The sequence below is a fragment of the Diabrotica undecimpunctata genome, chromosome 1, assembly GCF_040954645.1.
Source record: "Diabrotica undecimpunctata isolate CICGRU chromosome 1, icDiaUnde3, whole genome shotgun sequence".
Lineage (NCBI taxonomy): Eukaryota > Metazoa > Arthropoda > Insecta > Coleoptera > Chrysomelidae > Diabrotica > Diabrotica undecimpunctata.
The window spans coordinates 93213646-93226257 of NC_092803.1; the positions used below are offsets into that span (position 1 = coordinate 93213646).

Sequence of the window (12612 nt, forward strand, 5' to 3'; positions counted from 1 at the left end):
GTGCTTAAAAGGGGTATAGGGTGCTTATAAAAGAACAAATATGGAGGAGATATGTCTTCCGACAGTTGACATAAAAATGACAGGCAAACTTTTAATACATTGTTGCCAGACATAAAATATTAATATAATATAATAAAATATTAAATTGAACATAAATTCCCCCCTTTGAAGAGAATCTTCAAAGTTAAACCAATTTATAAAACTAATACACTAATGTCAATGTCACTACTATAGTGTCTCATTTTCCAATGGTAGTGGACACAAATGTCTAACAGAACGGGTCACTACACGAGTGGCGGTTTTCACTTCTGCTACTCTGGAGATGCCGTCCTTTCCTGGAATTAATTGAAGAATTCGCCCCATAGGCCATTTACATGGCGGCTGCTGATCATTTTTAATTAAAACTAATGTTCCAACTTTGACTGATGTGGGTGGATCCTTCCATTTATATTGTACATGTAGTTGGGAAATATACTCCTGCTTAAATCTCGTCCAAAACTGCTGGTACATACGCTGAAGCTCTTGTGGTTTAGTTAATCGATTCAATGGAACTTCTGATAGGTCAGGATCAGGAAGTGTAGTTATAGGTCGACCAATAAGAAAATGGGAAGGAGTAATAGGTTCAATATCATTGGGATCATTAGATAGGGCATACAGTGGGCGTGAGTTTAGGATACCCTCAATTTGAACAATTAGAGAATTGAAATCTTCATAAATAAATTGTTTATTTAACATAATGCGTTTTAGGTGGTGCTTTGTGCTTTTTACTGCAGCCTCCCAAAGACCTCCAAAGTTAGGTGTATAAGGAGGTATAAAATACCACCTAATGTTTTTATGAGAAGAATAGTTGCTTATTTGAGTTTGATTAGCATACAAAAATTGACCTAATTCATTTAACTCATTTCTAGCCCCTATGAAAGTACTTCCATTATCAGAATAAATATCTAATGGTACTCCTCTACGTGAAATAAATCTCCTAAGACAAGATAGAAAACTATCTGTTGTTAAATAAGATACTAGCTCTAAATGAATAGCTTTTGTGCAAAAGCAGACAAAAACACAGATATAACATTTTAATAGTTTACATCCTCTACCATTTTTGTCCTTCAGTGAGAATGGTCCAGCATAATCAATACCAGTATACTGAAAGGGTAGAGATGGCGTTACTCTATTGTCAGGTAAACTTGACATTGGATAAGAAGCAAATGATGGGTTAAATTTAAAACATGCTAAATTTCGTCCTCCAACAGGCCAATAAAATTGTCTTATAGCTGAAAGTAATAAGTTAGGCCCTGGAGGAAGTAATACTGAGTGTTTATGTGCAAAGATAAGTTTTGTCAATGGATGTTTTGACGACAACAAAACAGGATGTTTTTTATTAGATTCTAAGGATGTAAATCGTAATCTTCCACCAACTCGTATTAAATTGTCTTTATTTAGAAATGGAGCAAAACTGCTAAACTTGTGCTTAGAAGGTAAATAGGTGTGTAATTTTAACAAGGAAAATTCTTCATGGAATGAATCTAATTGTGCCAATTTTAATAATAGTATATGAGCACAATTTAATTCTGAAACTGTTAAACATCCAAATACTCGCTGCTCTGAAGCTTTGCGGCTATTTGAAATAAATCGAAGAAGATAGCTAGTTACTCAATGTAATTTATTAAAAGTTGAAAATTGTAGAAATAAAGCAGATGGCTCTTTAATTTTAGTTGTGAATATAGCAGATGCTTTCTTTAAATCCGGAATTACTAGATTACATTCATTAATAGTAGATAATTGAGTAAATGGTAGTAGAAAGGGTCCCACTTAAGTCCACTTTTTGTCCCCAGATATAGGAAAAAACTGTTCCGGCCTTATGGAGAATAGGGCAAATTTCCTCAGCCCCGTATCTCAAATTTCCCCAGATTCCGACCGCAAACTCGGCAGTTTTTAATCAAAGTATTATTTACTAAATAAATAAAAAATTCTACCATGTGTAGGACTCGAACCCGCGACCCATACGTTCGTGACTAGACGCCCAGACTACTAGGCCAATCGGTTATTTGAATTATGTAGGCTTCAATAGGTATAAAAAAAAGTATTTATCAAAGATGGTCATGACGAAGCAACCCGTATACAAACCGCAGAGGATAATGCAAAAGCGAATAGTTTGACGATATGAATATTGCAATTATATTTTTAAACTTGTGTGTTAAATATGAAACGCCGCAAACTCAAAGTACGATAAAGAGAAACTAGTTTTAACAAAAACAGTTTTTAGTTGTAAAGAATTATGTTTTGAATGGAGTATCTAATTCGATTATTTACAAATTAGTAAAGATTAGGTTAAATATCAGTGTTACAGAAAACAGCAAAAGTTCTGTGGTATTGTAAGCGTAATATAAACAAATAGTTCATATCCCAATATTCGGAATGCAATACTTTTATTTATGAAAAGCAGAAAAAACACGTGAAATTGATAAAGTTGAAAGCAGGCTGTGATATCGACAAAACCGCAAACTGTTATCTATCGCTAGTTGTAGAACAACAGCGAAGAATTCATGGTTTAATTTTAAATATTATTTTTCAAAGAAATGTGCGTGTTATGGAGTATAGTGTATAAATCAGAAAAATGTGACAAAATGTAAAAATTTTGTGAAAAAAATATGTAAATATACATTTATAGGTGTGTAAGGACCTACCAAGAACAACGCATAACAGAAGAAAACAGAGGTAAGTAATATGCTGTACTATTATTTTTCAATGACTGACGCCTAAAATTATTCAAAAACGTAAGGAAAGTAAAAGCGCTAACATGTTTTATTTTGTAAAAAATGTAGATTTAATACACATGAACAAAATGGAAGCTGTACCGGCAAAATATTTCAAAACGTGGTAAAATAATTAAGAGATTAAAACAGTTTTACTTTTGCTTACAGAGTATACCAACGGTTACTATAAAAATCCCAAAAAGTTCTAAATTGCCAAAACCTAGGGCGTAAATACCGTAAAGGGCTCAGGAATAGACGAAGTATACAGATACTAAGGTAAGATATTGTTATTTTGCGTTAAGTATGTCTAGTTTTTTAACAAATACCGTAAATGTGCCTGGATTTTAACAAGCATGTAAATAAAATGCCTACGCAGCTTTTTTTTGCAAAATGCCCAATATGCAGATGTCCCAAATGCCTAATGAACATACGCAACAAAGCCATTGTATTTGTTGAATAAACAATTTTGTGTATCAAAAATTCTTAAATGTAACATAAAGAATACATGAGTACCTAGAAAAATATTACACAGTACAAGCATTGTACAAATTATGTAAACTTATAATTTTAGATGAGAAGCCGAGACAACACATGAAACATCAGTGCCCTCTGTAATTAATATTTGGAAATCAACAACAACAATTGACAACGTTAGACGCTGACTAAGTACGGGTAAGCAAATGTTTCTAAATTTTCTGCTTTAAAGAAAGGAATATAAAAAATGTGTAAAATTTTATTGTTTTTATTTATAAGCAATTGCGGTTTAAGTAACAGACGTCATAAGTTTGGACAATATGCGGACAAAATAATAAATTTATCGTTTTCACCGGTTAGATAATTTCCTGTTGTTTGTTTGAGAATTGTCGATCTTCTAATAGTATCAATTTATTGTACATAATAATTAAATGAAATATCACAAATGTTTAGTGCTTGTTTTTACATTAAGAGTAAAGGGAGATGATAAATAATAGACAAAAATATATTGATTTTTAACAGATGTGTTTGTTATTTATTCAGAGAAAAATACAATATTTCATTAATTAAAAGCATGTCCTATGAGCTATTATTTAAAAATTTTCACCTCTTTCCATGGCCTACCCAGGAGGCAATACGTCAACATTATATGACATATTAGTGGATATATCAAAGAATATTGAAGTATTGGAGATGCTTACGGCCTCGTTAAGATTCCCCGCCATATGTCTCAATATACAGAGCATAGAAAGACATAAGACAGGCCTACGGTATTTGGGCCCATCCATGCTTTGCTTATGTAGAAATCACATATAAGTAGTGTAAGGCCCAGTAAATATCTTTTAGTGATCTGTGCAGAGTATCTTTTGGGTATCAGGCAGCTAACGAATACATAGCTCCAGAGTTAACCAGATCGTTTCATTAAGTAGCCAGTGACTCATAGCAGATATCTTTTGGTGATTTATCTGAGCATCTTTTAAGATTTTTTATTATATAGAGGTGTGGTCAGGGCTTAGTTCAAGGTAAGGCTCAGTAAATATCTTTAAGTGATCTGTGCAGAGTATCTTTTGGGTATCAGGCAGCTAACGAACACATAGCTCCGGAGTTAACCAGATCGTTTCATTAAGTAGCCAGTGACTCATAACAGATATCTTTTTGTGATTTATCTGAGTATCTTTTAGGATTTTTATTATACCGAGGTTTGTTCAGACCTTAGTTCAATGGCTACTACTTTGGGGTAGTCTACCACTGACTAAATAGTACTGACTCTTGTTTTGGGAAGGTTATCAGGGATTAAAGCTAAAAGGATTTTTACACTTAAATATGTAGATATTCTTCGTAAACAAAGCGTGGATAATGTCAAAATATAACCTATGCAAAAGTACAGTAGCTCTTAAATATTTTTTAAAAACGGTAGATAGCATTTTTTAACATTGAAAATAAGATAACATTCTGAAATTTTTAATATTACCGATTTTTTTAAATTGAATGATAATTTTCAAAACAAATCATTTTACATAAAAAGTAATTAGCGAGGCATTTTTAAGATTTGAATGTCGAATTTCGTATCTTTAAGCTGTATGTAAGCATTAGAACTGGTTACATTTTCAATTTGTTCTAGTAACTTGGTCATATTGACATCTGCACTAGTTGATGTCGAAATAGGATGATTGAAATTGTCATTTAAAGCCACAATACGGATTCTGTCACCCTTTTTGTAACCAATTTGTTTTTTTATATCGTTAAGAGCAGAATCTAATTTATTTTTCAAAGTATCTTGATTAAGCGCGCCACCTACATAGTTTTCACAGCACAGTTGGAAAGTGCACTGATGAGCATTGAATTTTTTAATTTCTCGCTGATTTATAATATTTACAGACCACATTTTGATACGTGTGTACTCTACGAGTGTTCAACTGTGAATGAAGAGATTTTGACATGTGACACACTATTAACAGCAATCTAAGAGGCCTTGTAGCCTAGAGGCAGGGTATCCATAAAGTCATCATTTTGTACAATCTTTCGCTTCTTGTAATCCATCTTAAATGTCTTCGACACCCTCTTTCTCGTTACAATGTCTTTAGTGTGGACATCGCGGCATATTTGGTCATATGTGAGCTTGATTTGTTTGGTGGGGTCGTGTATGAGATCGTTCATCGTTGAGGCATTGAGGACTAAACTGTTCTCGTAGTTTAAAGTAAAGCCTTTGATTTTAGTCACTTCTTTACCCTTATAGGTTTTATAGTAATAACTTTTTGGACCAGTTGCCTGCCATTCTACAATATAATCATCTGCCCCAAGCTCATCGCTCCAATCACCTAACATTTCACCTGTTTCGACAGTGTTTAGGCCATCATCAATATAAACAATGGAGTCTGTGTCGAAATAAGTTACAGCCTCTCCTAGCCTATCAATCATCTCGTACAGTCTTAGACGAGCGTTACTGGTCGTAAATAATGCCACAAAAATATTCGTAGATGTTGGGTCTTCCACAAACACGTCTTTAAAATCATAAGAGACTTGTGCTATATTATCATTAATAAATGTGACGTTTGTTAAATTTATTTTATCGTTCATCAAAACTTCGTACCATCTTTTAACGTCCACAACATACTCTGTCTGTTTCATATTCATTCTTTGGCCAAATTTACCCCATAGACTATTTAGGCATATTTTAGCGACTGCTCGTTTACCGGGATTTGGTGTTATTTTCTCTAAGTCTAAGTCTATATCCATCTGCTCTTTTACAGCCCGAGCGTACTCTTCATTTGTGGCATACGTATGTGGACTAGTTTCTAATTTGATCTTCATAAAATCTTTGACATATCCCTTGAACAAATCCTTCGATGTTTGCTTAAAATGCCACACCTCGTGAATTTTTATTATTTTGTACCCTTTTTCTAAGGCCTTATTAATTTCTAGAGTTGTCCATCAGCATTGTTTCCGAGTCATCATGATCACAATTTTCGCAATCTTCCAAGACGCATTGATTACACAACGGAAGCATTAATTTGTCAGTTTTGACAGGTAATACAGGATGGTATAAATCAGTAGGTGGTAGTATTTGACAATATACTAGACCAAACCAATTAGGATCGTATACTTCAGGTGCATGTATTTTTGTAGGGTGGCCAACTGGATATTTTTGGCGAGACGTCTTTGTATGAGTAAGTATTAAACGTGTTGCAATATGTATAATATAATGTGGCTTTTGTTTCAGGCTTGATGGTTTAGACAGTAACGAAGAGGAGGAGGAGGATCAAACAACAACGCCACCACCCCCCCCCAAAAAAAAAGACGTAAAAATTAAAGAATAATTTTAAATAAAAATTTTAAAAATTTCATGTTTTTATTATTTTACACTTTTACAGTAAAACATACATATAATAGAACCATTAAATCATTAGAGACATTATAGCATTGTTGACAGTAGGCGTGAAAACAATGTACACAGTGCCAAAGGTAAAATAACCATCTTTTATAAACACTTCCTCCGTTTCACCCTCGTTCACATATAAGTTCTCAACGTAAAACACTTGTCCATCTATAGAAAACTGTAATTGAACCAAGTCGCCCTCACCATAATTATTGCCTAGCCATATCTCACCACTGTAGACGAAATTATTTATTGCGAACGTAATAAACACAAAGTCAAGATCTTGTGTGAATTGAATCAGATTTATGGTAACGAATTGAAAATTTTCAGATAAAATGTTAATTTGAACAAGAAACTCGCACTCAGCCATGTTCAAGCAACCAATAAAGATAAAATAATATCAAAGACTGTTACATTTTCAGGTCGAAATTCGAAATTTATATCTTTGTGTAGAAACAAACAAGAAACCACAGTCATTTTGTAAAGGATATCAGATAAGAATGGTATTGTTTAAAAGAAAAATCATAAAAGAGAATCAAATAAAGTGTTAATAGGTCAATGTCTATATACTAACAGATGGGTGCAGACTTACACAGAGACACACAGAGTGTAACAGAGGTTTGCAGAACATAGCAGGCACCATCAGTGACACGCTAACAGTTCAGACGCCATCAGCGACATGCAAGCAGAGGGTAGAAGAGGGTACCAGAGCATAACAGATGATAGCAGAGGGTAGCAGAGATACACAGAGGGTACCAGAGCATAGCAGACGCCATCAGTGACAAGTTAACAGTGCAGACGCCAACAGTGACATGCTACCAGAGGATAGCAGAGAGAAAGTGAAAAGAAGGATTAATAAATAGTGGAATAACATCACGCCATACATTGAAGATCGTATAAATGAAACGGCCTGCCTCAAATAGGTATTACGTAAAGTAAGCTTCGAGTTAGTGTCATGTTTCTACGACATCCTACGACATTCAGTCGTAGGATGTTGAACAGAGAACAACGTATTAAGCAGCTTGCTAAAATTATTGGAACAAAGTACAAAGCTCTCAAAAGAATGCAGAGTGATCAACAAGAACATCTCGAAACAATTTTAACAACTGAACCTCTTACAGAAATAAACAATTATCTGAAAACTACACATCAATTGGATAAGCATGAAGACACTAGCGACAATTATCAGAAAACTGTACATCAATCGGAGAAGCATGAAGACACTAGCGAACATCAAAACAATACACAGCAGAAGGATGAAGAGAGATCCGAACACCTTCAAAAATATTGGCATCATTCGACAGATATCGACCGAAGTTATGGGCCACAGTATGTTTGGACAACTAATAAATGGGTAATGGGCGATAAGGAGATAAAATTTACTCCTAAACATATATGGGTTAACAATAATCAGTATAAAGCTACTAATGGATTATATAATTTAATATTTTACAAGAAACCACAAGACTTTACGCCAAACGATTGCATTAACTATAAAAAAATATTAGAAGTCACAGGTATTCATCGAGATTCCCGAGGATATTTGAGACATCAAGCGTTCCCAAAAAAATTCAAGAAAATTATCAAACCCATGTATGTTGAGAAAGAAAGAAGAAGAAGAAAACCCTCGTCAAGACATTGTTTATCAACTAAAAACATGGGACGGGTAACGAAAAGTTCAAATAAAAACATTGAAGGGAAAACAACAAAGCAGTATTTGGAAAGCAGCAAAGCCGAAAACGAGTCAAAAACAAATCAGAGACCAAGTTCTGAAAGGGGACAGCTGTACGAGGAATTGAACAAAATATGGACCCTCTATAACGAAAATAACGATCCAAATACACTTGTAGAAGGCCTCAAAATTCTTTCGAAAAGCGATGCTCTAAATGGAAAAGAAGCAGAAGAAATAATAAGTGAATTGCGCTATCTAGAGCTTATTCATTAATTGTCTCCACCTAGCGATTACTAAGGAAACGGAATACTTCAGAATTCATCATCTCACTAACCGACGCCTTCCTTCAAGAATAACATGTAATATGTATTAATTTAACAAATAAAATAATATTGGGATTTAACATGCCTTTTTATTATCTAACAATTCACCGCTACGCATCATTATCTAAAAATATTGATGACATCATCTATCTTAATCGTTTTGGCATACCTTGATAAAAACAACAAGACAACACCTTAGATGTGTATGTTTTGCACACGGCACTATTTATGTCTAAAAGTAGCGATGACGTAATCCTCATTCGGTAGGCAAGATCTTGTTAATTTTGCAAAAATAGCCTAGCCAAAGTGCTACGAGTTCTCCCGAAGCGGGACAACGTCCTAAATTTTAGTATCATTTTCTGAAAAAATGATCGCCGTTTTTCGAAAAATAGATTTTGTTTTGTTCTAATAATTAATTATAAAGGTACCTGCTTTTATTATTTTGAATAAACTCACTTCAATTTGTTATATCACATTATGATAATAGCTAGCCGCAACTCGAAAAAACAGATAATTTACAACAGGGATTTCGTAAAATGACTAATTGATATGTTTTAAGTACTTTATACAGCTGTTTTTATGTAAAATTGAAAATAAACACCCCTGATTTTTCTCAAACAGCATTACCCTTTTCCTCATCATAGAGTGTCACGTGACCTAGGGTGAAAACGTATAAAAGGCGCAAAACAAGATTTACTCTCATTTCTTATCAGGCAGTCGTACTGATAAGACGTGCTTTCTCATATCAGCTCTTGCTCTTATCATCCTTTACAGTAAGTGTGCAATTTTTTTTGAATATTTGAAAAATAGATATTACATTTTGAATTTTTAGTTTTTTTTGAAAAATTTGTAAAGTTTTTTGATTTTTTTAAGTTTCTAATTTTTGATAATTTTCGAAATGGTTCAAAATTGGTCATTAAAGTTTTTGATGCGTAGGTTCATAACAACATTTTGTGCGTATCTACATAGTTTTCGACTCTCTGCGACAGGGGGTTCTCCTAGCCACGGCGAAGAGAACTTGAAAGCTCTGTTGGAGGATGCTATGGCTGATGCAAAGCAGATACCAATATGGACAGTTTATTACAGCATCTTGAAAACATATTGACGTCTAACGACACTGTTCTTTTGGCTGACACGAACTTCGATATTCAAATTTTCAAGATGTCTAGGGGTAGCGGTCGTCGTAGAATGATAAATTTGTCAGAGGACCGTCGCTCTAAAAAAAGCATTACTCAAATTAAAAACAATGACACCTTATGCGGGGCTCGAGCAGTTATAGTGGGCTTAACATACGTCACAAACGAGATTTTGGGTCACAAATTGATCAAAAGTGATATTCATAACATACGTATAGGTCGAAAATTACAGACTGTTTTGGCAGAAAAGCTTTGCAATCTGTTGGGTGGTTGTTATATCGAAGGTTTCACGCTGACCGATTTTAAACAGGTCGAAGAACTACTGGATGTACAAATAAAGATAATTTGCGCTGAAAATTTCAACACAATCATATACGAAGGCCCCGAACAAACAAACAAAATTTATCTATATAAAAACGGTAACCACTTCGATGTAACAACCACCCAACAGATTGCAAAGCTTTTCTGCCAAAACAGTCTGTAATTTTTGACCTATACGTATGTTATGAACATCACTTTTGATCGATTTGTGACCCAAAATCTCGTTTGTGACGTATGTTAAGCCCACTATAACTGCTCGAGCCCCGCATAAGGTGTCATTGTTTTTAATTTGAGTAATGCTTTTTTTAGTGCGACGGTCCTCTGACAAATTTATCATTCTACGACGACCGCTACCCCTAGGCATCTTGAAAATTTGAATATCGAATTTCGTGTCAGCCAAAAGAACAGTGTCGTTAGACGTCAATATGTTTTCAAGATGCTGTAATAAACTGTCCATATTGGTATCTGCAGTAGTTGTTGTCGAAATGGGGTGATTGAAATTGTCCGCTTTTTGTATCCGCTTTGCTTCTTTGCATCAGCCATAGCATCCTCCAACAGAGCTTTCAAGTTCTCTTCGCCGTGGCTAGGAGAACCCCCTGTCGCAGAGAGTCGAAAACTATGTAGGTACGCACAAAATGTTGTTATGAACCTACGCATCAAAAACTTTAATGACCAATTTTGAACCATTTCGAAAATTATCAAAAATTAGAAACTTAAAAAAATCAAAAAACTTTACAAATTTTTCAAAAAAAACTAAAAATTCAAAATGTAATATCTATTTTTCAAATATTCAAAAAAATTTGCACACTTACTGTAAAGGATGATAAGAGCAAGAGCTGATATGAGAAAGCACGTCTTATCAGTACGACTGCCTGATAAGAAATGAGAGTAAATCTTGTTTTGCGCCTTTTATACGTTTTCACCCTAGGTCACGTGACACTCTATGATGAGGAAAAGGGTAATGCTGTTTGAGAAAAATCAGGGGTATTTATTTTCAATTTTACATAAAAACAGCTGTATAAAGTACTTAAAACATATCAATTAGTCATTTTACGAAATCCCTGTTGTAAATTATCTGTATTTTCGAGTTGCGGCTAGCTATTATCATAATGTGATATAACAAATTGAAGTGAGTTTATTCAAAATAATAAAAGCAGGTACCTTTATAATTAATTATTAGAACAAAACAAAATCTATTTTTCGAAAAACGGCGATCATTTTTTCAGAAAATGATATTAAAATTTAGGACGTTGTCCCGCTTCGGGAGAACTCGTAGCACTTTGGCTAGGCTATTTTGGCAAAATTAACAAGATCTTGCCTACCGAATGAGGATTACGTCATCGCTACTTTTAGACATAGATAGTGCCGTGTGCAAAACATACACATCTAAGGTGTTGTCTTGTTGTTTTTATCAAGGTATGCCAAAACGATTAAGATAGATGATGTCATCAATTTTTTAGATAATGATGCGTAGCGGTGAATTGTTAGATAATAAAAAGGCATGTTAAATCCCAATATTATTTTATTTGTTAAATTAATACATATTACATGTTATTCTTGAAGGAAGGCGTCGGTTAGTGAGATGATGAATTCTGAAGTATTCCGTTTCCTTAGTAATCGCTAGGTGGAGACAATTAATGAATAAGCTCTAGATAGCGCAATTCACTTATTATTTCTTCTGCTTCTTTTCCATTTAGAGCATCGCTTTTCGAAAGAATTTTGAGGCTTTCTACAAGTATATTTGGATCGTTATTTTCGTTATAGAGGGTCCATATTTTGTTCAATTCCTCGTACAGCTGTTCCCTTTCAGAACTTGGTCTCTGATTTGTTTTTGACTCGTTTTCGGCTTTGCTGCTTTCCAAATACTGCTTTGTTGTTTTCCCTTCAATGTTTTTATTTGAACTTTTCGTTACCCGTCCCATGTTTTTAGTTGATAAACAATGTCTTGACGAGGGTTTTCTTCTTCTTCTTTCTTTCTCAACATACATGGGTTTGATAATTTTCTTGAATTTTTCTGGGAACGCTTAATGTCTCAAATATCCTCGGGAATCTCGATGAATACCTGTGACTTCTAATATTTTTTTATAGTTAATGCAATCGTTTGGCGTAAAGTCTTGTGGTTTCTTGTAAAATATTAAATTATATAATCCATTAGTAGCTTTATACTGATTATTGTTAACCCATATATGTTTAGGAGTAAATTTTATCTCCTTATCGCCCATTACCCATTTATTAGTTGTCCAAACATACTGTGGCCCATAACTTCGGTCGATATCTGTCGAATGATGCCAATATTTTTGAAGGTGTTCGGATCTCTCTTCATCCTTCTGCTGTGTATTGTTTTGATGTTCGCTAGTGTCTTCATGCTTCTCCGATTGATGTACAGTTCTCTGATAATTGTCGCTAGTGTCTTCATGCTTATCCAATTGATGTGTAGTTTTCAGATAATTGTTTATTTCTGTAAGAGGTTCAGTTGTTAAAATTGTTTCGAGATGTTCTTGTTGATCACTCTGCATTCTTTTGAGAGCTTTGTACTTTGTTCCAATAATTTTAGCAA

General features: G+C 34.1%; 1 protein-coding gene across 1 annotated transcript; it reads right to left on the reverse strand.

The window, feature by feature from the left end:
* Nucleotides 1-5189: 5189 nt before the first annotated feature.
* On the reverse strand, nucleotides 5190-6038 carry LOC140433759 (uncharacterized). Its single transcript, XM_072521736.1, has one exon. The coding sequence runs from the start codon at nucleotides 6036-6038 to the stop codon at nucleotides 5190-5192; it is 849 nt and encodes a 282-aa protein (XP_072377837.1).
* Between the last annotated feature and the right edge of the window lie 6574 nt (nucleotides 6039-12612).